This window comes from Nicotiana tomentosiformis, chromosome 7, assembly GCF_000390325.3.
Source record: "Nicotiana tomentosiformis chromosome 7, ASM39032v3, whole genome shotgun sequence".
NCBI classification, from domain to species: domain Eukaryota; kingdom Viridiplantae; phylum Streptophyta; class Magnoliopsida; order Solanales; family Solanaceae; genus Nicotiana; species Nicotiana tomentosiformis.
The window spans coordinates 118052324-118080019 of record NC_090818.1 but is presented as its reverse complement, the minus strand read 5'-3'; the positions used below and the strand labels follow the sequence as shown (position 1 = coordinate 118080019).

The 27696-nt window shown below is 39.5% G+C and overlaps 3 protein-coding genes and 1 long non-coding RNA gene across 4 annotated transcripts; all 4 read left to right on the top strand.

Moving 5' to 3' along the window:
- Positions 1-167: 167 nt before the first annotated feature.
- LOC138896273 (uncharacterized) lies at positions 168-5734 on the top strand. Its single transcript, XM_070181069.1, has 8 exons — positions 168-413; positions 495-689; positions 2004-2242; positions 2441-2731; positions 3080-3884; positions 4026-4406; positions 4449-4810; positions 5254-5734. The coding sequence occupies exons 1-8, from the start codon at positions 168-170 to the stop codon at positions 5732-5734; spliced, it is 3000 nt and encodes a 999-aa protein (XP_070037170.1).
- A 1137-nt stretch (positions 5735-6871) lies between these two features.
- Positions 6872-8119, top strand: LOC138896272 (uncharacterized). The gene is made up of 4 exons (XM_070181068.1): positions 6872-6966; positions 7309-7687; positions 7808-7932; positions 8050-8119. The coding sequence occupies exons 1-4, from the start codon at positions 6872-6874 to the stop codon at positions 8117-8119; spliced, it is 669 nt and encodes a 222-aa protein (XP_070037169.1).
- A 12-nt stretch (positions 8120-8131) lies between these two features.
- On the top strand, positions 8132-10299 carry LOC138896271 (uncharacterized). Its single transcript, XM_070181067.1, has 2 exons — positions 8132-8591; positions 10205-10299. The coding sequence occupies exons 1-2, from the start codon at positions 8132-8134 to the stop codon at positions 10297-10299; spliced, it is 555 nt and encodes a 184-aa protein (XP_070037168.1).
- A 2184-nt stretch (positions 10300-12483) lies between these two features.
- Positions 12484-19093, top strand: LOC117279130 (uncharacterized). Its single transcript, XR_004509536.2, has 2 exons — positions 12484-13100; positions 18785-19093. It is a non-coding gene; the product is annotated as an uncharacterized lncRNA (long non-coding RNA).
- Positions 19094-27696: the final 8603 nt, after the last annotated feature.

Here is a 27696-nt window from a genome sequence, read left to right as displayed (position 1 = left end):
AATGGGTTTGGTTAGCTAAAGATAAGGAATACCGGACTACTATAAACAAACTAGAAGAACAAATTGAAAAAATCAAATTTGATAGTAGTTTGCAGGCAGCTGAAGATGAAGGGGAAAAGAAAAGGTTGGCTAGGGAAAATGAAGCCCTTTGAGCCCAAATCTAGAGAATGAAAATAGCCGCCGAGACACCGGTAAGAAGTGAGAGAGATGAGAAAATTATAACCAACCTAAGGCGGAAAGTGCATGATTATGGTTTTGACTTGACAAAGGCCGAAAGGGACTTGTTAAATGCTCAAGCAAAGTTAGCCAAAAGTGCAGAAGAACATGCTAGATTAACCCACCGGTTGAAGCAGAAATATGACAAACAAGTAGCAATTTTACAGAAAAAGCTGGTTGCCCTGGAAAATAAAATGGTCAAGCAAACAAAGGATTTCAAGACAGAAAGAGAGCATTGTTATGCATTGATTTATCAATTACAATAAAGCATGCAGCAGTTACAAGACCAAAACAACACAGATGCACAAGTGTTGGAGGCTCGGGCCCAGCAGATTGGACGTTTACTTCAAGAAAAGGGTGTCATCAGAATGAGGATTAAAGAGATAGCTGATTATGTTGTAATGAAATGCCATGAATGTGAAGACATGACCAGGCCTATGTTTTTTGCTTTTGTGATGACATTTGTTCGCCAGGTGATGGTTGACCTAGACCACCTTCAAGAAGATATTGCCCGTAGGCCCGTGCGGAGACCGGCCGATGTCCCGCAGGCCCCTGGAGTACCAGTGGAGGCTCTTATGTATTTTTGATTGTTCAGTTTTTGAGTCTGTATTATTCGTCTTTGTCAAGGTTGTGTATTGCTTTATTTCGAGTCTGTAGATTTTCTTTTGTAGTCATCATTACTTTTAAGTCCTTGTTATAGAAAATCCAAAAAGATGTCTTTTATTAATGAAATATTGAAAAACCCAAAAAAAAAAAAACTTCTTTTCTTTCCTTTCGCATTTATATCCCTGAACTACGTAATGATCTGATTCATGCGGTGTCATGATACGTAGGCAATCCCCATAGGATTCGATCATAGTCTTAAAATAAAAAAAAAGAGAAAAGAAAACAAGAAAAAAATAAAGAGAAAAAGAGAGAGGAAAAGAAAAAAGAGAGGGAAGAAAGAAAAGAGGGGCCAAATAAAAGAAAAAAAAGAATGAGAATTAAAAGAGCGAAACACAGCAAAAGGAGAGAGGAAAAATCAAGATTCGAAATTTGGGAAAAGAGTCGGGATGAAACACATAAGCCGTCGCAAAGCATTTAGAAACGTTTAACTGCTCAGGTGCATTGCATCCCCAATATGCGATTTCCTATCTGTTAAATGCTTCAAAACTGACCAAGTTATTGTGTGTGCATAAAAAGACAGGTTCTGTTTAGGTGGTTAGTTTGTTGGCATCCTAGCAAGTCACCCCTATAATACCAGATCAAAGTGCAAGGCAGTCATGACTAGCAAAGAGTCGGACACGGGTATTGTCGACCCGCCGAGGGAGATTGTAGAATCGGAGTCTGAATTGAAAGAGGAGGTCCACAGGTTGAAGCATCAAATGGCTGAAATGTATCAAGCCTGGATCAGGGGGCATCCTCCACCTTCATTTCTCGCTAACTACACAGAAACTCCCGCTTTCATCCCACCACTGGCACAAGCTCAGAATCCCACTACCGTTGATCTTTCCCCTCAGCATGCACCGGGTTTTACCCCTTTTCACCACTACCCCGGCACCTCGTCCCAAACTTTCCATGCTCTACCAGCCAAAACAACTGCATACCTAGCTCCGATATCTGCTCCTATTTTTGTAGCCCCTCCGCGAGCTACCCTCCACCGATCTTCTAGTGAACCCGCATTCCAAGCTCCAGATACCCAATATTATGCTCCGGAACCAACTTTCAAAGTCACAGATCCTTATTCCTACACCCCTCACTTTGAACCTCCTGTTGAAACTTAGAAACCATCCTGGAACGTGGAGCAGGATGAGATATTCAGGAAAGTGAAGAGTCTAGAGCAATCTTTGAAGAACATGCAAGGGATAAGAAGCCAAGTAAGTGTGTCTTACAAGGATTTATGCTTATTCCCTGATGTCCAACTGCCCTCTGGGTTCAAGATGCCCAAGTTTGACCTGTACGATGGACATGGAGATCCCGTGGCCCATTTGAGAGGCTTTTGCGGCAAGATGAGAGGCGCCGGTGGGAAAGACGAATTATTAATGGCGTATTTTAGTCAGAGTTTGAGTGGGGCGGCTTTAGAATGGTACACCCGCCAAGACGCTAGTAGGTGATACATATGGGACGACTTGGCTCAGGCCTTTGCTCGGCACTTTCAGTACAATATAGACATTGTCCCGGATCGCCTCTCTTTGACCAAGGTAGAGAAGAAGCCCAGTGAGAGCTTTAGGGAATATGGTTTCAGATGGAGAGAACAAGCTGCACGGGTCAATCCTCCAATGGAAGAAAATGAGATGGTCGAGTACTTTCTTCAAGCCTTAGAACTAACTTACTTTGGCCATTTGATCTCAGCCATAGGTAAGTCCTTCAACGATGTGGTAAAGAAGGGAGGAATGGTGGAAGAGGAACTTAAGTCAAGCAAGATCATGAGCTACTCCGCCATAAAAGCAACCACACAGGCAATTCAAAATGGCACAGGAAGCCTGTTAGGCAAAAAGAAGAAAGATGACGTCGCTATGTTTGTCTCTGGATCAGGGTGTGGCCCAAGGGGTTCGCCTCACCAGTACACCCAACCTCGACCCCAACCTCAAGCCTACACCCAAGCTCCATATAATCCATCCCAACATTATTTCCCACCACAAGACCCTCAATATTTAGCCAGACCACCCAAATACCATGTTCACCATGCACAGTCATATGCGCAACCCCCTCCTTACCCGCAATGGCGTGCTCCAACTCCACAAAATCCTTATCCACCCCCACAACCATACCGAAACCCTACTGGTCCAATCTTTTGAGCAAGGCCGGATTATAGAAAAGAGAGGCAGCAACGGAAAGAAACCTTCACCCCTCTTGGAGAGTCGTATACCAGTTTGTTTCAAAGGTTGAGGCAGTTGGACGTTTTGAGGCCGATTGAGCCAAAGACACCAAATCCACCTCCAAGGAACCTTGATTATTCCTTCAGATGCACATATTGTTCTGATGCCCCAGGGCACGACATAGAGAAGTGTTGGCATTTGAAGAGGGTGATCCAAGAGCTTATTGATACAAATCAAATTGTGGTCCAGAGCCCGGAGACGCCAAACATCAACCAAAATCCTTTGCCGGCCCATGCAGAGACATATATGATTGAGATAGTTCTTAAGGACGGGGAGCCCAAGAATTCTTCCAAGTCTGTCATGATGATCCGGGCTAGCGAAAGTAATCCAGTTAAAGCTCCAGATTTTGCAAAAGCAATGCCCTTGACAGTTGAAGGGGTGTCGGAGAAGCTAAGCACGCTCAACGTGAAGCCATCTGTATTGGTTGTGAAAGGGCCTCCAATTGATGTTGAAGCGAACCAGGAAAAGCAAAAAGTGGTTGTGCCAGAGGTCCTGGGCAAGCCTGTCATAATCGTGGAAGGGGATCGTATTACCCCCATTATTATTAAGCCAGTGACCCAGTTACCAATGGTTGACACAAAGGCCGTCCCGTGGAATTACAAACAGGTAATAGTAATATATAAAGGGAAAGAAGTAGAGGAAGAAGTCAATGAAACAGGAGGACTGACTCGTTCTGGGAGATGTTTTACCCCAGAAGAACTGAGGAAAGCCAAGCCATTCAAGGATGGCCACGTCTCAGTAAAGAAGCCGGTCAACGAAGAAGAGGCTGAAGAGTTCCTGAAAAAGATGAAAATGCAAGACTATTCCATTGTAAAGCAGTTAAGGAAAACACCAGCTCAGATCACTCTTTTGTCTTTGCTGATACATTCAGATGACCACCGCAAAGCCCTGATGAAGATTTTGAATGAGGCCCATGTTCCTGATAAGATCACGGTGAATCACTTGGAAAAGATTGCTAACAAGATTTTCGAAGCAAACAGGATCACTTTCTCAGATGATGAACTTCCTATGGAAGGTACAGAGCACAACCGAGCTCTTTATCTTACAGTGAAGTGCGAGGATTCTGTTGTCTCAAGGGTACTAGTTGATAACGGTTCTAGTGCAAATATTTGCCCTCTGTCCACTTTGCAAAAGTTGAAGATCGGCACTGAAAGGATCCACATGAACAATGTATGTGTTCGAGGCTTTGATGGAGGAGGAAAAGATTCTGTTGGTGATATAATGCTCGAATTGTCAATAGGGCCAGTTGAGTTCACTATGGAGTTCCAAGTGCTAGATGTGGTTGTCTCCTACAACTTGTTGTCGGACAGGCCCTGGATACATGCTGCCAAGGCAATCCCGTCTTCTCTGCATCAAATGGTAAAGTTTGAATAGGACAGGCAGGAAATAGTTGTGCACGGTGATGAGAAATTATCTACTTACAATGACACAACTGTTCCATTTATTGAAGTTGAAGATGATAAAGGGCCTTGGGTTTACCAAACGTTCGACATAGTGTCTGTCGAGAAGATTCCTAAAGGAGAATGCATTCCAAGTCCGAAGCTACCATCCGTGTCCATCATGGTAGCAAATGAAATGTTAAAGAATGGTTTTGTGCCGGGAAAAGGCCTGGGTTCATCTCTGCAGGGTATTGCACATCTGGTGTGTCCACGTGACAGTTTCGGTACATTTGGTTTGGGATTCACATTCACAGGGAAGGACGTGAAAAAGGCTAAAAATTTGAAAAGAAAGGCATGGTAACTTCCTAAGCATGTTCCAGATATCTCCAAGTCTTTTGTCAAGCCAGGGGTCGCAAAATGCCCAATATCAGCAGTCCCAAAACCTGTGGTCGACTTTGATGAAGAGCTGATCAAGAGGTTCCAGAGTCTGTTTGATGAGGTTAATATGGTGGAAATCGGGGAAGGTTCCAGTAATGCTGATGTGCAGCTCGTTGGGCCAAATGTGAAGCTTAGCAATTGGAAAGCTACTCCTCTCCCCACCCGGAAGGAGTTTTGGTAGTTTGCTTTGTTTTCCTTTCTGTTATATGGGTTATTCCAGGGTTGTAATCCAGATTTTTTATTTTTTGCTTGTTTTGATGTACAAACCCTTCTATCCTTTTATTTTTAATGAAATACAATTTCCTGTTTTCCATTATTCCTGATAGCGTTTCATTTTTGTTTTGTTTCTTTTTTCTGTACAGTTCTTTTTATGCTAGTTTCAATGACATGACATGCATGAGGAATTTTCAGCCAAATCTTAAAAGCCAATCTAATTCCGAAACAACAATCCAAGAAGTAGAGTGTGATGATGAAACAGAATATGATGAAGAAGCAGCATTTCAGGAAATCAATAGAGAACTAAATTACTTTGAAGAAAAACCCAAGCCTAATTTGAATGAAACTGAAGCAATCAATTTAGGAGATCGAGATAATATCAGGGAAACCAAGATAAGTGTGCATCTGGAACCACAAATCAAGGAAGAAATAATCAAAGCACTGTTTGAATATAAAGATGTTTTTGCATGGTCGTATGACGACATGCCGGGTTTGAGCACTGATTTGGTAGTTCATAAATTACCAACTGATCCGACATTCCCTCCAGTCAAGCAAAAGTTACGAAAGTTTAAGACTGACATGAGTGTGAAGATCAAAGAAGAAATCACAAAGCAGCTTGACGCATAGGTCATTCGGGTCACTCGATATCCCACTTGGTTAGCTATTGTCGTACCAGTACCAAAGAAGGATGGTAAGACCAGGGTCTGTGTTGATTATCGTGATCTCAATAAGGCAAGTCCAAAAGATAACTTTCCATTGCCGAACATCCATATTCTGATCGACAATTGTGCCAAGCATGAGATTAGGTATTTTGTGGATTGCTATGTAGGATATCACCAGATCCTGATGGATGAGGAAGATGCAGAAAAGACAGCATTCATCACACCATGGGGGACATACTGCTACCGGGTAATGCCATTTGGTTTGAAGAATGCTGGGGCAACTTACATGAGGGCAATGACTACCATATTTCATGACATGATACACAAGGAAATTGAGGTTTATGTAGATGATGTAATCATAAAGTCAAAGAAGTAGTCCGACCATGTTGGAGACTTGAGAAAGTTTTTCCAAAGGCTCCGCAGGTACAACCTCAAGCTCAATCCGGCAAAATGTGCATTTGGTGTCCCGTCTGGGAAACTATTGGGATTCGTAGTCAGTCGACGCGGTATTGAGTTAGACCCATCAAAGATCAAAGCCATCCAAGAATTACCACCGCCAAAGAACAAAACCGAGGTAATGAGCCTTCTCGGAAGGTTAAACTACATCAGCAGGTTTATTGCTCAACTCACGACAACTTGTGAGCCCATCTTTAAGTTGCTAAAGAAGAATACAACGGTTAAGTGGACTGATGAGTGTCAGGAAGCATTTGATAAGATCAAGAGTTACCTGTCAAACCCACCTGTGCTGGTCCCGCCAGAACCTGGGAGACCTTTAATTCTCTATTTGACGGTATTGGATAATTCTTTCGGTTGTGTGTTAGGTCAACACGACATCACGGGCAAGAAAGAGCGAGCCATTTATTATCTCAGCAAGAAGTTCACTCCTTATGAGGTTAAGTATACTCTTCTTGGAAGGACATGTTGCGCCCTGATTTGGGTGGAACAAAAGTTGAAGCATTATCTGTCATCCTACACTTCTTACCTCATTTCTCACATGGATCCTCTAAAGTATATCTTTTAGAAGCCTATGCCCACAGGAAGATTGGCAAAGTGGCAGATTTTACTCATAGAGTTTGACATCATCTATGTGACTCGGACCACGATGAAAGCCCAAGCCCTGGCCGGTCACTTGGCCGAGAATCCGGTGGATGAAGAATATGAGCCACTGAAGACTTATTTTCCTGATGAAGAAGTGATGTATGTTGACGAGGTTGATCATGATGAAAAGCTAGGTTGGAAACTCTTCTTTGATGGAGCTGTTAACATGAAAGGTGTCGGAATAGGGGCTGTACTCATTTCTGAAACAAGGCATCACTACCCCGTAACAGCTCAGCTTCGATTTTATTGCACTAACAACATGGCTGAATACGAGGCATGTATTCTGGGTTTGAGGCTAGCTATAGACATGGGGGTTCAAGAAATATTGGTTTTGGGAGATTCGGATTTGTTGGTTCACCAGATTCAGGGAGAATGGGAGACTCGAGATTTGAAGCTCATACCGTATCGACAATGTCTGCATGATCTTTGTCAATGATTCAGGTTGGTAAAATTTAGGCATATTCCTAGGATTCATAATGAGATTGCCGACGCCTTGGCTACTCTGGCGTCAATGTTACACCATCCGGATAAGACTTATGTCGACCCTCTGCATATCCAAATCCATGATCAACATGCCTATTACGATGTGGTTGAGGAGGAACCTAATGGTGATACTTGGTTCCATGATGTCAAGGAGTACATCAAATCAGGGGTATATCCGGTACATGCCACAGGTGATCAAAAGAGAACCATTCGACGTCTGGCTAGTGGAGTTTTCTTAAGTGAGGGAATATTGTACAAGAGAACTCCAGATCTAGGATTACTAAGGTGCATAGATGCTAAACAAGCTTCGACTATCATGGACGAAGTGCATTCCAGAGTTTGCGGGCCGCATATGAGTGGGTATGTCTTGGCAAAGAAGATTCTTCGAGCAGGTTATTATTGGCTTACCATGGAACGAGATTGCATCAGCTTCATTCGCAAATGTCATCAATGCCAGGTACACGGTGATTTGATTCATTCCCCACCATATGAGTTGCACACAATGTCTGCACCTTGGCCCTTCATTGTTTGGGGAATGGATGTCATTGGACCAATTGAGCCGGCAGCGTCAAACGGGCATAGGTTTATTCTGGTGGCTATTGATTACTTTACCAAGTGGGTCGAAGCTGTAACTTTCAAGTCCGTGACCAAGAAGGCGGTGGTAGATTTTGTTCATTCAAACATCATTTGCCGGTTCAGAATTCCCAAGGTAATCATCACAGATAATGCTGCTAACCTCAACAGTCATTTGATGAAAGAGGTATGCTAACAATTCAAGATTATGCATCGAAACTCCACTCCGTATCGTCCTAAGGCAAACAGAGCTATTGAGGCTGCTAACAAGAACATAAAGAAGATACTTCGTAAGATGATGCAAGGTTCCAGGCAATTGCATGAAAATTTACCTTTTGCTTTACTGGGTTATCGCACTACTGTTCGCACTTCAATAGGTGCAACTCCCTATTTGCTGGTATATGGAACCGAGGCAGTTATACCTGCGGAAGTTGAGATTCCATCCCTGTGGATCGTTGCTGAAGCTGAAATTGATGATGATGAGTGGGTCAAGACCCGGCTAGAGCAATTGAATTTGATTGATGAAAAAAGATTGGCAGCAGTATGTCACGGTCAATTGAATCAGAAAAGAATGGAAAGAGCATACAACAAGAAGGTGCGTCCCCGGAAATTTGAGGTGGGTCAACTGGTGTTAAAACGCATCCTTCCACATCAGGTTGAAGCTAAAGGCAAGTTCGCCCCAAACTGGCAGGGACCGTTCATTGTGACAAAGGTGTTGCCCAATGGTGCTTTGTATTTAACAGACATAGAAGGTAAATGTGTGGATATGGCCATCAATTCTGATGCAGTCAAGAGATATTATGTATGATTTCTTTGCTTATCTTTAATCGCATTTTGTACTAGGCATGTTCAAAGTTAGAATGACGAAGTCATTTTATTCTGCTATCCCAAGCACTTTTATCATTTGTTACTCCTTTTGAGCCTTATTTATGTTCTTTCATACCCCTCTTTTGGAATCAGAAGTAGAGCTGGAAATAGAAAAGAAAAAAAAAAGAGAAAAGCAAAAGAAAGAAAAGAGAAAAAGAAAAAGAAAAAGAAAAGCAAAGTAACAAAAACAAAACAACTTTTACTAGTTTGAACTACGTTCGACCTGATTCCTTTTAAGGATACGTAGGTAGCCTTACACGGTTCAGTCCCATCAAAATAAAAATTTAAAATTCCCTAGATTCGAAGAAACTAGGGCAGAAGTTTTAGTTTTGTAAAAAGATCTGATTCCAAAAGTTGTAATTTTGAACCCCTTCATCTTAAATTATTTTGAGCCTGCATGCCACCCTTTCTTTCTATCCCTGTCCAAAACCTACACTACAGTCCAAAGAAAGACCTTCTGATCAGCTTTGAGGATGCCAAGTCAAGTGAGATGGAGGTACGATTTACATCATGGGTAGCACCTTTGTTCATGGGCACAAGGAAAAGTGAATAAATGAGAGTGTCTTATTGGTAAAAATCCTCACGGGCACCATAGGGCGATGGTGAGTCGAGAGAAAATTCAAATGAGAGAGTCTTATTGGTGAAAACCCTTACGGGCACTGTAAGGCGACAGTGAGTTGAGAGAGGAGCAAATGAGAGAGGCTTGCTGGTGAAAACCCCTCGGGGCATTACAAGCCGAATGAGGTTCATGACTTTACAGAGAAATTGAATTATGGAAACCCCGGTTTTGAAGTATGAAGACATGGCATGAACTGAAATGTGATTAGTTGGATGGATTAGGCTGATCAATCTGAAATGCATGTCATGATCATTGGAGCCAGTTGCTTCGTTCAGATAAGTCTCTTTTCCATTTTTCTTCAAATAGTTGTTTTTTCCCCTTTTTATTCCTAATTCTCGAAGTCACTTCGCTTCGTTTCTTTTGGGTCTATTTTTCTAAGTCTTTGTCAAATTAGTCTTTGTTAAGCAAGCAAGAAAGGACTTCAAAGCTCATTACCAGCTTTTTATTTGCACCAAGCGAAATTCGGCCAGGCACATCACAAGTGACATGATTTAGAATGAGCAATGCGGTGGTAACTGAAGTTCAGGTGGTCAAGTGATTCGTGAATTTGTAGGAAATGCAAAGGTTCAATAGTTGTCAGAATGAAAGTGCCATACGACGAGTTGAGTGTAAGGGATTCAAGTCATTCAGAGGTTTTGTGGTCGAGGTTCGATTGAAAGGTCAAACAATTCTTTGTAGCCCGCAGCAGCTAATCAAAATGAAGCAGGGTAGTGGTAGAAGCAGACACTTTCAGCAATGATGCCACAAACTATCCGCCACATTTTCAAACTGACAAAATTTTCTTTGTTTAACTAGGGCCAAGAAATCTTGTTCGCTTTTCCAGGAATCCCCATGAGGAAAGCATGTTCCAGATAAGTTCAGTTTTAAAGTTTCAGGACTCTCCTGGATAATGGGATGCAATTAACAATCAATGAACGTTCCTGGTACAAACTGGGGCAGAAAATTTTCTTTGTTTTGTCTGTGTTGTCGTGATAGCAGACGCCCACATGGAGAACGAGGAAATTCATTTTAGTTTTAAATCAGCACAGGCGCCCACTTGGAGAAAGAGGAAATTTATTGCAAGTTTGAAGTCAGCAGGCGCCCATCTGGAAAACGAGGGAATTCATTTCAAGTTTTAAGTCAACATCAGGCGCCCACCTGGAGAATGAGGGAATTCATTTCTGTTTTAAGTCAGCACAGGCGCCCACCTGGAGAATGTGGGAATTTATTTGAAGTTTTAAGTCAGCAGGTGCCCACCTGGAAAATGAGGGAATTCATTTCAATTTTTAAGTCATCAGACGCCCACCTGAAGAATGAGGGAATTTATTTTAAGTTTTAAGTCACCAAGCGCCCCCTGGAGAATGAGGGAATTTATTTCAGTTTTAAGTCATCAGGCACCCACCTGGAAAACGAGGGAATTTATTTCAAGTTTTAAGTCATCAGGCGCCCACCTGGAGAACGAGGGAATTTATTTCAAGTTTTAAGTCCGCAGGCACCCACCTGGAGAACGAGGGAATTTATTTCAAGTTTTAAGTCACCAGGCGCCCACCTGGAGAACGAGGAAATTTATTTCAAGTTTTAAGTCATCAGGCACCCACCTAGAGAATGAGGGAATTTATTTTAAGTTTTAAGTCATCAGGCGCCCACCTGGAGAACGAGGGAATTCATTTCAGTTTTAAGTCAAAATCAGGCGCCCACCTGGAGAATGAGGAAATTTATTTCGGTTTTAAGTCATCAGGCGCCCACCTGGAGAATGAGGGAATTTATTTCGGTTTTAAGTCACCAGGCGCCCACCTGGAGAACGAGGGAATTTATTTCAAGTTTTAAGTCATCAGGCACCCACCTGGAGAACGAGAGAATTTATTTCAAGTTTTAAGTCATCAGGCGCCCACCTGGAGAATGAGGGAATTCATTTCAGTTTTAAGTCAAAATCAGGCGCCCATCTGGAGAATGAGGGAATTTATTTCGGTTTTAAGTCATCAGGCGCCCACCTGGAGAATGAGGGAATTTATTTCGGTTTTAAGTCATCAGGCGCCCACCTGGAGAATGAGGGAATTCATTTCAAGTGTAAGTCATCAGGCGCCCACCTAGAGAACGAGAAAATTCATTTCAGGTTTTAAGTCAGCATCAGGCACCCACCTGGAGAATGAGGGAATTCATTTCAAGTGTTAAGTCAACATCAGGCACCCACCTGGAAAACAAGCGAATTTATTTCAAGTGTTAAGTCAACATTAGGCACCCACTTGGAAAACGAGGGAATTCATTTCAAATTTTTAAGTTAGCAGGCGCCCACCTGGAGAATGAGGGAATTTATTTCAAGTTTTAAGTCATGAGGCGCCCACCTGGAGAACGAGGGAATTCATTTCAGGTTTTAAGTTAGTATTAGGCGCCCACCTGGAGAATGAGGGAATTTATTTCAAGTTCAAGTTAGAGAGGCATCGGGAGCCCGCCTGAAGAATAGAGTCAATTTCTAGTTTTCTTCAAATTCAAGTCAACAGGATGCCCACCTGAAAAATGAGGGACCGCGGACCGGAACCTCGACGGAACGGTATCTCACTCGACTCTCTCATCCTCTCCACACACTCCATCACTTATGAACTACACGTGGCCTTATTACTTTATAGCCAAGAATATGTAGACAACTCAGATACCAGGGCTCGGTCACAATCTTTTGTCCGTCTTTGTTTTATTTTGAATAAGCGTCGGGTCATAAATCAATTACGTTGCTTAATTCTTTGCTCAAAAACTCTTCGAGTTTTCAAGCAAAGAGGGGCAGCTGTAAGCACGTAATGTTTGACCCGCGCAACTTTTAAAAGTAGTATTTTAAAAATATTTATTTATTTCTATTTTAATAGGATTTCAGTCAGCTTTTAGTTTTAATTTTAAAACATAAGTTTTAAAAACACAAAAATAATTTTATATATATATATATATATATATATATATATATATATATATATATATATATATATATATATATATATATATATATATATATATACACACACACACACACACACACACTAGCTTATTAGTATTTTATAATATTTATAACACTTAAAAAAATACCAAAAATATTTTTATTTTAATATATAGATCACAAAAATCTTATTTTATTCAATAAGAAAGAATTAAGTTTGGGCCAATTGGGAGCTCATTTCGAATTTTAGTGGCCCACCAAGACAAAGTCCCATTCTTCCCAATCTCTTTTAGCCCAAACCTTTTCTCACCCATAAAACCCCTCCTTAATTATAGCCATCGATCTACTTTCATCCAATGGCCAAGGTTCTTTCCCCAAACCATATAAAACCCATATTTTCACAAAACCTATGGGAGGTCTTCGTTATTCGAACGGCTGCCCACTCCCAAAAATCCAATTCCCTTCTGTATCTCTATCTTCCTCAAAAAGAGGAAAAAATTCCAAAAGCTTCTGCCACCACCCTCTCATTCTCTCAACCCAACAACACTCAGCCACACACACACGCAGATACAGTAGAGGGGAAACGGACGAGTAATGGAGGCCACCATTTTTATCTCCGAAATCTTACATTGAAGCTCTGTGCTCGAAGTCGAGGTCACCGGCAGGTTTTCCGTTTGGGATCACCAGTGCGATTTCGGTCTTAAGTTCGAGTTTCTGTTTCCTTTGGGGTTTTCCAGTCCGGGCTTCCACTCATATACGGTTACTGTAATCGAAAAGCTGTCACTCTTTGAGGTCAATTTCTTTCTCTGATAAGTTTCCTCTCTATTAATCTCTGATGATTATGAATGCCGTGTGATTATTCTGTTGTTTGTCTAAAACTTTTTTAATTTGGTTTATTTATGTTAAAGTTTCCGTTGATGCGTTATTTGGGAGCATACATGAATTAATTAGTTTATGAAAATATGGCTGCAAATGTTTGAATTTTCATTGATTACGATCTGTTTGGTTAAGCCATGACAATGTTTGGATTTAAAAGCAAAAGAGAGGTTTTGATTTCTTGAGACAAATTTTTCTTGGCAGAGAACTCAAAATTAAATGATTCGAGCTTTGGTTAATTTCTGTTATTTTTTCTTTACCTTGCTTTTATTAATTCGACTCTTAATAAGAGCATTTTTAAGCCGTAGGTTGATTTTTTTAAAGAAAAATTGAAGTTGGATTTTGGGTTCGGTTAATAACGAGAAGGAACATGCTAGCATGTTTATTCCATCAACTAATTTGCTTCTTTTCTACAACTTTCATAATCCATGACCTTACAATAATCTCAAATTAATATATGATAAATAACTCGAACATCGTAGTTTGCTTTAGGCGCGATGAATAAATCATCATGACTATGGATATGGTTCCCGTGGTCTAGTCATGATACGTAATCCCCAATTCGAGTGTGCGTTTCACGTGACTCGACCTCAACTTCAAACAATAATAATAAAAATAAATATGTCGTAAATCGCGGGTGCATTTCATGTGGCACGGTTTGCAACGTGTACCAAAATAGCGAGTGCGTGACATCGTGACTTGTTCAAACAAATTCCATACATATTAAAAGTGGTTTAGAAGATAAAAATGCAATAGGTTTTAAAATATGTATTAAATCAGATAATTAGGCCAATTATTAATAGTTGAGCGACTGTGCTAAAACCACGGAATTCGGGAGTGCCTCACACCCTCTCCCGGGTTAACAGAATTCCTTATTCGGTCTTCTGTGTTCGCGGACCGTAAAAATAGAGTCAATTTCCTCGATTTGGGATTTAAAATAAATCGATGACTTGGGACACCATAAATTATTCCAAGTGACGACTCTGAAATCAATAAATAATCCCATTTCAATTAATATCACTTAAATTGAAAAAACTCCCTTATCCCTTCCCCCTCGGAAAAAAGGAAGTGTGACAGCCTTCATCGAAGGATTTTGAATTCTCTTCCCCATGGAAGACGCACATTAAGATATCATGCACCGAGATAAAAAATGAGACCCTTTTCCCATTCGATAAAATTATTTGTATTTTAAAATAATATTTACATAATACCTATATTTTAATCGCGAATTCCATTCATCCTATTACAATATGTCCAAAAACATCCTATGGAAGTAGCTAGCTTTGGAATAGAACTCCTCAATAAAACTAAGGAAACTTCTTTTTTTGTGGGTAATTAAAAACTAAGAAAACTTCTTCTTTTGTGTGGGTAATTAAAAACTAAGGAAACTTGTTAGCCCGTCACTTAATGTTGTGATAAATGTTTGGCTTTGCCAGCAAAAGCCAACTAGATAAAGGCTTTCAAAATTAATTAAGTAGGTTCATTCAATAGAAAAGCTTTGCTATAAGAAAACCACTCCACAAAATTCTGAACGCCAAACATCCCTTCTGTGATTCCCATTTAGAAAGGTATGTTTTTCAATCATGGAGTTGGGAGTTATGGGCGAGCTCAATTAATTACCTATACAATTAAAGACACTGTTTTAGGTAGCTACTGCATAATATTTAAAAGTAAAGACTTTCTAGTTTAATTGGCGTAACTGGTAAAGTTACTGCCATGTGACCAGGAAGTCACGGGTTCGAGCCGGGAAAATAACCTTTTGCATAAATACAGCGTAAGACTCCGTACAATAAACCCTTGTGGTCCGGCTCTTTCCCGGACCCCATGCATAACGGGAGCTTAGTGCATCGGGTTGCCTTTTTTTTTTTTAGCTAGTTTAATTAAATGATGAGTGACAAATAAATTGTTCTATTCTAGAGATATAAGAAGTAAGTTTCATATGGTAAATCTGCACTTATTTTGTCATGTTACAAACTTAAACTCCATAGTTTAATGCTTTGATGTTGCCATTTATATTGCGATGCTTAAGCAAAATGTATAGCTCAAACTCTACAATCAACATGCAACAATCACGATAACTATGCCTCAGTCGCAAATAAGTTAGGATCGAGTATATGAATTCTCACGTCTTTACTTAAGCTCAAACTCGTATAATCATCATACAAACTTCAACATGCAAAGCGTGTAAAACTTGTATTCTTTATTTACCGTACTACTTTATTTACCGTATTAGTGTGCCTGTTGTTGTAACTTGTATTCTTCTGGTTTGGTCTGTTGCCTTGTGTGATAGTGATCCCCCTTTCTCTGCCGTAGGTATAGTGGCTGTGGTCTAGGATGGTCGAGTGAGGTCATGTCCTTGGGGGGAACGAGGGGTAGGGCGGGAGGTAGGGCAGGGTTTAGGGGGTAGGGCGGGAGGCAATGGAGGTAAAGGGAACAATGGTATCTGTAGGTTGAGAATTGGGTCATGGAACGTAGGTACATTGACGGATAAATCTATAGAGTTGGTGAAGATCTTCCAGAAGAGGAGGGTCAATATAGCGTATGTCCAGGAGACCAGGTGGGTAGGGTCAAGGTCGAGGGACGTGGACGGGGTATAAACTTTGGTACTCAGGAGTCCAGAAAGGTAAGAATGGAGTGGGCATCTTAGTGGATAGGGAACTTAGAGAGTCTGTGGTTGAGATTAGACGAGTGAATGATAGATTTATGACTATTAAGTTGGTGGTTGGAGAGTGCACCCTAAACATCATTAGCGCCTATGCGCCGCATGTGGGCCTAGATGAGGAGGTTAAACGATGCTTATGGGAAGGGTTAGATGAGATTGTGCGCTAGGTTCCGCCTGCTGAGAAGCTATTCATAGGAGGGGATTTCAATGGGAATATTGGGTCGACCGCATGTGGTTATGGCGAGGTGCATGGAGGCTTCGGTTTTGGGGAGAGGAACGGAGGAGGTTCATCGTTGTTGGACTTCGCTAAGGCTTTTGGGTTGGTGATTGCAAACTCTAGCTTTCGGAAGAGAGAGGGGCATTTGGTTACTTTCCAAAATACGGTGGTGAAGACCCAGATTGACTATCTCCTCCTCAGGAGGTGTGACAGAGGGTTGTGCAAGGATTGCAAGGTGATTCCGGGTGAGATACTCGCGATGCAGCATAGGCTCTTGGTGGTGGACGTTGGTATTATGTTAAAGAGGAGGAAAAGGTCTACTCGAGGAAGACCGAGAATCAGGTGGGGAGCCTTAACTAAGGATAAAGCCCAAGCATTGGAGGGGCGGTTGTCGGCTATGGGAGCTTGGAGGAGCAGTAGTGACGCGAGCACTATGTGGTCAGCGACAGCAGACTGTATTAGGGAGGCTGCGAGAGAGGTGCTAGGGGTCTCGACGGGCGTCCAAGGTAAAGTGAAAGCAAAGAAGGCGGCGTACCTGAAGTTAGTTGGGAGCATAGGTGAGGAGGAGAGGCGAGTGTGCATGGAGAGGTATAAGGCAGCTAGGAAGGATGCTAAGCTGGCGGTCACAGAGGCTAAGACTGCGGCTTATAGTCGTATGTACGAGGAATTGGGGAAAAAAGGTGGGGAGAAGAAGTTATTCCGGTTGGCCAAGTTGAGAGAGAGGAAGGATCGTGATTTGGAACAAGTGAGATTCATCAAGGACAAAGATGGTAGAGTATTGATGGAATATGCCCAGATTAAGAGGAGATGGCAGACTTACTTTCATAAACTTTTGAATGAAGAAGGGGATCGGGATATTGTGCTAGGCGAATTGGAGCATTCTGAGAGTCACCGTGACTTTGGGTACTGCAGGCGTATCGAGGTTGAGGAGGTCGTGGGAGTTATGCGTAAGATGAGTAGGGACAGAGCGACTTGGCCAGACGAGATTCCGGTGGAATTTTGGAAGTGTGTGGGGAGAGCAGGTTTGGAGTGGTTGACTAGGTTATTTAATATTATTTTTAAGGGGAAGAGGATGCCGGATGAGTGGAGGTGGAGTACGGTGGTTCCATTGTATAAGAACAAAGGTGATATCCAGAGTTGTAACAATTATAGGGGTATCAAATTACTGAGTCATACCATGAAAGTGTGGAAGAGGGTAGTTGAAGTGAGGGTGAGGATGGCAGTGTCTGTATCCGACAACCAGTTCGGGTTCAATGCCGGATCGTTCGACTACAGAAGCTACACACCTTGTTAGAAGGTTGGTGGAACTATACAGAGAGAGGAAGAAGGATTTGCACATGGTGTTTATTGACCTAGAGAAAGCGTATGACAAGTTCATAGAGAAATTTTCTGGAGATGCCTGGAGGCAAAAGGTGTGTCGGTTCCGTACATTATGGCGATTAAGGACATGTATAATAGGGCTAAGACTCGGGTTAGGACAGTAGGAGGCGACTCTGAGCATTTTCCGGTTGTAATGGGGTTACACCAAGGTTTTGCACTCACTCCGTTCTTATTCAACCTAGTGATGGACGCGTTAACACACCATATTTAAGGGGATGTGCCATGGTGCATGCTATTCGCCGATGACATAGTTCTGATTGATGAATCACGAGCCAGTGTTAACGAGAGCCTGGAGGTTTGGAGACATACTCTTGAGTCTAAGGGTTTCAAGCTGAGCAGGACGAAGACGGAATACCTGGAGTGTAAGTTCAGTGCTGAGCCAGGGAAAGTGGGCGTGGATGTGAGGCTTGATTCGCAGGTCATCCCGAGAAGAGGCAGCTTCAAGTACCTTGGTTCGGTTATCCAAGGGGGAGGGGAGATCGACAAGGATGTCACACACCGTATTGGGGTAGGATGGATGAAGTGGAAGTTAGCATCTGGAGTCCTGTGTGACAAGAGAGTGCCACCAATACTCAAAGGTAAGTTTTATAAAGCGGTGGTTAGACCGTCCATGATGTATGGGGCTGAGTGTTGGCCCGTTAAGAATTCACATATCCAGAAGATGAAAGTAGCAGAAATGAGGATGTTACGGTGGATGTGCGGGCACACTAGGATAGATAAGATTAGGAATGATGAAATTCGGGAGAAGGTGCATGTGGCTCCCATTGATGACAAGATGCGGGAAGCGAGGCTTAGATGGTTCAGATATGTTCAGAGGAGAAGCCTAGATGCTTCGGTACGGAGGTGTGAGTAGCTGGTTATGAAGGGCACGAGAAGAGGTAGAGGGCGACCTAAGAACTATTGGGGAGAGGTGATCAGGCAAGATATGGCGAGACTCCAGATTTTCGAGGACATGACACTAGATAAGAAGATGTGAAAGTCGAGTATTAGGGTTGTAGGTTAGGATGTACTTGAGTCGTGCCTTATTTCGTACCATTGTGGGACTAACCATGTAAGGTTTTTGTCTAAGATAGCTAGTGGCAATATTGTGGCTTACTATTTCGCTTTTCAGTGCATGTCCTATTTACTAGCTATCGCTTTTTCTTTGCATCTTTCTTCTAGATTTCATGGTGTTCCTATTGTTCTTATGATTGTTGTGGTGATACTAATATTTACTAATATTGTCTCCCTTTGCTTTGCATCCTTCTTCTAGATTTCATGGTATTTTTATTTATCATATGATTGTTGTTGTGATACTAATATTGTCTTCTTTTTGTCCTTTTGTCTTTTTTTTTTTTTTAGCCGACGGTCTTTCGGAAACAACCTCTCTACTCCTTCGGGATAGGGGTAAGGCCTGCGTACACACTACCCTCCTCAGACCTATTAGTGAGATTTTACTGGGTTGTTGTTATTATTATAAAGCGTGCAAAACTTTAGAAATGCAAGTTGATGAAGGGAACATGCATGTATGCTTGACCCTCCTTTTATTGATTGTACGCTGAAGTTTTCTCTCATAGATGCCTAGAGGCGAACTAAAGTGGGTTCTAGTTCGTGACTAGATGCATTATTGTTTTGCTCGAACTATACATACATATATGATCAATGTTTAAATGCATACATATAAATAAGATTAATATCTTTCTGAAACCAACCAATTAATTCTAGATCTTGAATTCACCTATGTTGATATCACTACAATTTTAGGCTACAATTTATCGGCCTTGTCGGACAAAATCCTATAGTTTGGATCAGAAACCCTAATTGAGGTTTTTGTTCTTCATACAAGTATTTTTTTTTATGAGGGATTGCACTTAATTTAAAAACAAATGGAAACACAATGAATTTATTTCTTTCTACCATGCTATGCATCTATTAGAATTATGCCGATTCTAGTTCACTCATTTCATTTAAGACATGAAAAAGAAATTTTTTTTCATTTTATTTCGTCAATTTTGGCTAAGAAAGCAGAAGTCAAGTTCATTTAAATTAGTTAATAATTAATCATTTTGAATGATAATTTTTTATGTAAGTGATAAGTAGAAAAGTGACATGAACTAGAATATATAATGAAGTAGCAATAAATGCAAGAATATTTACTTCCATAATCTCATCGATTTTTTACTTCACAATAACTCGGGATTTAATCCTATAGTAATGATAAATCTTTAGCTGATAAATTCAATGAATGAATATAACCTCTCGATGATCTTGAATCGGATCAATATCATGAATAACAATATCTGATGAACTGTCAAGATGTATGCAACTAATTAAACAACATTAAATTAGGTTTCATTTTCCTGTTATTTTTGTGGTGGTAAGCAATTAAAAGTTAGTATAGGGTAGCAATAAAACCATCATGTTGTGTCTTAAAACTTTGTGGGCATCTAACACTAGAATTGTTTTATAAGGTACATGTGGAGTTGGTTAACTGTCTGTATGGCAAAAGAGTGTGTAGACAACTTAGTCGTGGGATGTATCAAGCATTTGAAGGACAAAACCCACCAACATTTTGATATGGACCATATTTTTTTTTTTTTTTTGCATTAACTCAGAAATATAATTACTTACAACACAGTATAATGGGAAGTAGGCCTTGAGTTGTAAAGAGGTTGAGGAAGAGCATGTCCCATTCATCTTTTTGGTTTTCTAACTTTAAGTAACTACATTTTTCATTGGATGATGGTACGGGTTGTAGGCAGGGGCAAAGCTACTTGTATATAGGAGTTACAATTGAATTTAGTATTGTATGAGTTTGATTTCGTACTTCTACCACAACTCATTTATTTTTCTTGGTTAGAAATTAATTATTTAATTCGTATTTATTTTATGAAATTTTTAACACATTTACATGGTCCAACCAAAGCTATTGGATTCCGATGAACTCAAAATTGAACTCTACCCCCGCTGAATCTTCCATATAGTAAAATTAATACTATGAAAATGGTATATAAAAAAATTTACTTTAGGTTAAAAATTGGTGTGACATTCTTACTCTTTCTTTTTTGGATTTCTTTTTTTAGAATTTCTGATTTCATCGGTGGTTATTGTAGGCAGAGGCGGACTTATGTGTAACCTTGAGCGGTCACTGAGCTCCATAAATTTCGGCATAAATCTTATATATATATATATATATATATATATGTGTGTGTGTGTATCATGAAAATGGTTAATTTAATATATATATGTGTGTGTGTATCATGAAAATGATTAATTTAAATCACTTGGCACCCGAAACACTTAAAGCCTTTATGGGTCACCAGTTGAGCAGAATACTGGTGCCCTCGTCGCGTTAAAATTCCGGGTCCGCTTTTGATTGTAGGGTCAGAGAAATATATGGATATGGTTCGAGTGTCTCATTCTGGGTGCTCCTTAACTGCAGTACTACTAATACTCACAAAGAAGGTGGACATGCATAGTTTCATGGCATAATAATATCTTGAAACCATGGGCGTGCGTGGTCTTTTGGCTCTCCTCTAGTCAGGTCTTAATCATGACTTAGAATATTAGTCTTCTTCTTTGTTTCTCATCCTATATAATATGTACATCTCTCTATATATATATGCTCGTGTAGTACGTGCGTATGTGTGTATTGCCGACTTGTATACATAGAGTGATAGACTAGTGTATATTTTGGACATGGTCCATATGTAATCACATGGATATCTTGCTTTTGGTTTGAAAGTAACAAGTCACATAACATTATGTTCTATAAAAACTTGAATTAATTATTGGTTAACCAATTACAATTTTTTTTAGTCCCATATAGAGCCCTTCTTTTATTATATATATGGCCGCACAATCATTCAAGTTGTGTAACGGTCAAATTGTCTTTGTGTGATTTATAAATTATGGGTTTGAGCCGTGAAATCAGCCATTAATGCGTGCATCAAGGTCAGCTGCCTACATTACACTCCTTGGAGTGTAGCCCTTCCTCGGATCCTGAATAAACGCAGAATGTTTTGTGCACCGGACTGCACAATGTTTTTACCGCACAATCACTCAGCTCCGACAATAGATAGGGAAGGTGACACTTTTTCTTTTATTTACTTATTTTTTTAGGGAAGGTGACACTATATTTAACTTATATTCACTGATCTAATTAATTTTTTACTATCAATGTATTTCAACTTTTTTTAGCAGGTTATTAGTTGATTTAAATCTATCAAATCAAGGTTTAAAGTTAAGCATAACCTAGACACTTTGGTTACTGGTAAATTTTGCCATAGAGAGGTGGGGAGTTTCTTAATCTAGATTATCCCCTACTAAAACTAGTACTATATGGTTAGTCGTGCATTATGTTTTGGGATACGAGAGAACTGTGCAAAATGGGTACTTTTAAAGTTAAGCAAGTTGGAATAAGGGTTAGTGTTTGGGTTGTAAACATTGTACCGTAGGGTAGTTACATATGTTTTGAGAGTTAATTATGGTTTGTGATAATGTGTCTTAAAGCTTAGACCAACTAATTAAGCTTTTAATAATAGTTGTTAGCTAAGACGGCTTTACTACGATTAAATACTTTGGTCCCAAAACCACCTTCCGTCTTTTCTATTTATTATTATTTTTTTAAAATTTTTTGGTGCCATGAGTTAGTTAGTGAATTGTTTTTACCTATTGATTTTTCAATCAGATCTTTTATTCATTTTCTCTATTTTCTTTGCTCATTGAATGGACAAAGTTTTGCAAAAATAAACAGTATACGTTGGGGCATAGCACACGAGCTCTTGCGTAACGAAACTTTAGCCACATCTTATAGCTGAGCTACAAGTCTTTCAATTATCTTTGGCACTGTACCTTTGCATTATTGTGTGTCTTTTTGTCTTAACCTCTTTAGTCATTAGTATGGACCATTTGCTAATGTGATCCTTGTGTTAACATTCAGGGCGGACACAGAATTTTAACGTAACAGAGACACCAATATTCTACTCAACCAATGATCCCTAATGACTTTTAATACAGTTCGGGTGTCAAGTTACTTAAATTAACCATTTTTAAGATATACACATATACAAGATTTCTATCGAAATTCACAAAATCTGATAACCCCTCGATGTTGGATATAGTCTGCCTCTTCTAACACTATCGTCAAACGAATTCATCAGGATCTAAATTGATAGTTTGAGAGTGAGTATACATGATCTTATTTTATATGTAACAGTTTAATTTTTTTTTTTACTTATGTATACATATTTCGAGCCGAATATAATACATTTAAATTAATCTAAAACCCATCCCATACTCATTTTTGACTGTTGCATGCATTCACAACTTTTCTGGGATCTTTACACAAATAGCTAATCATACTTATTGTTTACTTTTTCTAGTCATATATATAGTTTATAATGAATTATACACAATTATACATATATAATACATAAATTATGCATATATTATACCTTTATCGGCTATTTTTAATTTTAACGGTTAGGTGGACGGCTATTTGAATTAATTGTTTTTCTTTTTTTCTTTGGTAATACGGATATTTATTAAAAAGTACTAAGCGTCATTACAAGCCAAGACTTAGTTGTTATGTGGTCTTTTTCCAAATTTAAGCAGAAATAACAAAAGAAGGTGAAACAGCATATGTCATCAGGCGAGGTTTTGACCAATATTGTCCCTTATCTTTGAGGGTAGGTCTATTTTGGTCCCTCAAATATAACCCTGAGCATATTTAGTCCCTTAAGTATGCTAAAGTGGAACATCTTTAGTCTCACTAACAGAGGTTTTGACCACTATTGTCCCTTATCTTTGAGGGTAGGTCTATTTTGGTCCCTCAAATATAACCCTGAGCATATTTAGTCTCTTAAGTATGCTAAAGTGGAGCACCTTTAGTCTCACTAACATAATATATTCAAAAACTAACGGTGTTACCCAACTCTGATTCATAAAGCAAATCTTCTGCTCTAAAGCAAAATGTTTCCTCTCATTTTATTGGATAACGCAAATTATCACTTTAATTCCTCATTTTTAGATAATAATAACAACAACAACAACAACAACAACCCAGTATAATCTCACTAGTGGGGTCGGGGAGGGTAGTGTGTACGCAGACCTTACCCCTACCCTGGGGTAGAGAGGCTGTTTCCAAATGACTATCGGCATCCTTCCCTCCAAGAACTCCCCACCTTGCTCTTGGGGTGACTGGAACTCACAACCTCTTGGTTGGAAGTGGAGGGTGCTTACCATCAGAGCAACCCACCTCATTTTTCGATAATGTCTTTTAAAATTTTGATCTTGAATATATCCCATTCTGTGCCAGTTTTCAATGAGAAAATGACACTGTATAACCGCTGTTAAAATAATAGCTAAAAAAATGTATAAAATTTGTATATATATATATATATATATATATATATAAAAAAATGTATAAAATTTGTATATATATATATATATATATATATATATATATATATATATATATATATATATATATATATATATATATATATATATATATATATATATATATATTTCTTTAATATTTTTTTGTATGTTAATATACAAAAAATATACCAACTTTATATACTTATTCCGCTACCAGATGTAAATAGTTTTTGGCACGGGCTAAAAATGATAATACAACCTGGTTATTCGTTTGCTTCAATAATATGCCTAGAAGTGATCCTGACAGCTCTATTTTTTTCAAATTTTATCTTTTCTTTTTGGAAAAATCAACCGAAATTTTTAAATGTATATATATACACAAAACAATTTACAAATTTTATATATTTTTTCGGCTATTATTTTAACAGCGGTTATACAGTGTCATTTTCTCATTGAAAACTGGCACAGAATGGGATATATTCAAGATCAAAATTTTAGAAGGCATTATCTAAAAATGAGGAATTAAAGTGATAATTTGCGTTATCCAATAAAATGAGAGAAAATATTTTGCTTTAGAGCAGAAGATTTGCTTTATGAATCAGAGTTGGGTAACACCATTAGTTTTTGAATATATTATGTCAGTGAGACTAAAAGTGCTCCACTTTAGCATACTTAAATGACTAAATATGCTCGGGGTTATATTTGAGGGACTAAATATACTCAGGGTTATATTTGAAGGACCAAAATAGACCTACCCTCAAAGATAAGGGACAATATTGGTCAAAACCTCTAGTTAGGCTACCAAAAGTATTTAGGCTACTCCCATTCTTCGCATAAGCTCGACAACTTCATTAGCTTCTCTAAACACATGCTTAAAAAAAGTTAGTTTTTTTTTATTATGTAAAGTAGCACAAACTTGACATGGAAAGGTAATATTTGCACAGATTTTTGTTAGAGTTCGTTCAATTAGTTGTCGTTATTTATTAAATGTAACATTTTGGGATTTTCTCTTCATGTATCCCGTCACTTTAAATCTGTTTTGGATTTCAAGAAATTTGTGAAAATAATAATGACCTCCTCCACCCCTTTAAAAGAATTACTCTCTCCATCTCTATAAAGAAACTGCGACAGCCAGAGTAGGATGGTCAATACATTTAAATTTTGAAGTGAATTCGGACACAAATTCTTATTATCTTTAAAAAATAAAAAATATTAAAATATTACATAAAGATTACTATACAGTACTATATTTATATTTAAGGCTATTTTCTGAAGAAAAAGAATAATTGACTCTTCATGCTGTCAAATGGTTTTTGTGAACTGATATGATTTTTTGTGTGGTGTATTTCACTAAGTAATCAGTTTTACTCGTCAAACGGTCAAAGTGTAATTAAGATGAGTGTCTATGTCCGGAAAAAAAAGATAGGTATTTTCTTTTAAATTAAATTAAATATGCTAAACATTTTCTTAAAATCTTTGGAAGCCTAGCTAGAGTAGAAAACGAGAAAGGAAAATAAAGGACATCGACAAGAGTTGAACATTGTATTTGTACATTTACCTACATTTCTTTTACTCTCTAAAAATATCATAACAGTTCTATCATATTCTCCGAAAATATTATTTTTAAAGGACTTGACAGTTGACACACACCATACGACATTTCTGAAGTTCAAGCAACATCCATTTACAAATGAGCTAACAAATCAAATCCACAATGTAGTGTGTGTTCTTTCTTTTCTTTTCCTGCAAACCCTTGCTCATATCGTTCCTAGTAACTAGGTCGCCATTATCACTCTACACTTAACATATTTTTTACCCGAAAAATGGATAGAGTTGAATTTGTACGCAGTTCCGAAGATATATGGTGCAACTTAATACAAAATGCAATGATAGATAAAAGGTGAATGTAGACTGGAGAGAATGTAATCTAGACAAGGCAATCAAGAACAGTGAACCTTAGGATTCAACAAATAGAATCAATCCAAGAAACTGGAATAGCCATTCTTTATTGTAGTGGAATATGATACTTTCATTACAATGTAAATCTTAGAAAAAACCTATCATCCAGAAATGATAACCAAGCCCTTTTATAGTGGAGGGATTCGGCTCCAAGCATAATAAAACAAACATTCAGTGGGAGACCCATGATAAGCTAGCTTTTTCATAATTTCTGCCAAGATTCCCTCTAGTGCGATTGCAACGGCTTTTGTCTGCGAGCTCGATCTCGCTTAGAATCCTCGATTTTGGTTCGAGCTTGATTTCGACTCGAACTTGTGATCTTGGTTCGAGCCCGACCCTGGTTAAGCCCTCGAATTGACTCCAGGTCAATGTTGGTTGGTCTTTGGATTATCAGTACGATAGGTTTACCTGCGTCATGGTTCGATTCTTGTTCGAGTTTGATTATGATATCGATCTCGACACGGACCGACCTCCCCGGGTTCGAGGTTAGTTCGTCCCCCCTTCGGGATCTTACTTCGATACATCACCCTTCGAATCATACCGGACATGCCAAGGTTGAAATCTATTTTGACCGTATCCAGATAATCCCCTCGTTTCTCAGAAAGAATATTGCGAGAAACGATATGATTTCCAACGGCTTGATCGGATTATATCTTGTCGTTTCCAACGCATCCGGTAGCTGCCCCGTCGGTTTAGTCTTTCAAGGCATTTAATGCATGTCACGCGGTGGTCGGCCACTGTTGATACTGAACCGCCATCGTTTGAACCTATAAATAACCCTTACTTTTATCTTTTACCATTTTTACATCTTCTATCTTCCAAAATTTCCCAAGTTCTTCTTCGTACTCTCCAACTTACCAGTAAAGCCGTGATTTCTTTCCGAAAAAACCCCTCTTCAATTCTACCAAATCTCTATCACTTTCTTCTATTCCTTACTTTTGAATTCAAAAATGGCGAAAACATCGCAAACCATTCCTCAGAAAGAGAAGGCTTCATCTTCACAGTGTGTCGCCGATGAGGCGCCGGCAGAATCACGGCCTGAGGAGTGTGTTCCCGAGGCGTGCGTCCTTACTTCAGATTTTAAGGTTGATAAAGGTTCATCGGTCTCTGATCGGTGTGAGCCGGTATCGAAGTACATGTGTTCGATAACCGAGAAGCACCTCGATCTTTTAAAGAAGGATTACAATTGGGGTGAAAAAGAAGTAATAATACCTACCCCTGACGAAGATATCACTTCTTACGTGAAAGGATTTTTGAACGTATATACTTACCCTTTCACTTTGTGTCCCCTTGATTCCGTTATTATTGACTTATGTCGACAATATCAGGTAACCTTAGGCCATGACCATCCTTCTTTGTGGCGGATCGTTATCATGATCCGATATTTTGTGAGCAAAATTGAGGGGATGTCGTTCACCCTCGATCATCTTATCCGACTGTACCGTCCCTAACTTTTTCGAGGAGGGTTAATAAAACTCCAGCGTCGGGCTACCAAGGCTCTGTTCTCGAGTATTAACAAGGACAGGGACCGGGGTTGGATGGGCAGATTCGTTCGAATAAGGACTTCGGACCTGATCCGGACTGAAAAGATGGCCTTTCCCGAGGAGTGGAATATGAAACGTAAGTGCGATCTTGTTGTTGTTTCTATTTTGTTCTTCCATTTGTTCTCTTATCGACACTCCTCCTTTTGTGATGTAGCGGTTCTCTGGATGCCCGGAGCGATTCCCGATCTCAAGAACTGGGTACGGGCTCTGGTTTCGACCTCCACATACGCCGAGCGCTCATGGCGTGATTTGTCAAAGGGTCGGTGGGAGGCCAAAAATCACGGTAAGCTCATTTCTCGGATTCTGACGATCCGAACGAGGCGTTTCTCAAAATATTTTTTATAAGGTTTCCCGTATGCAGGTTTGGGTAAAGACGCGGTCTTGAGG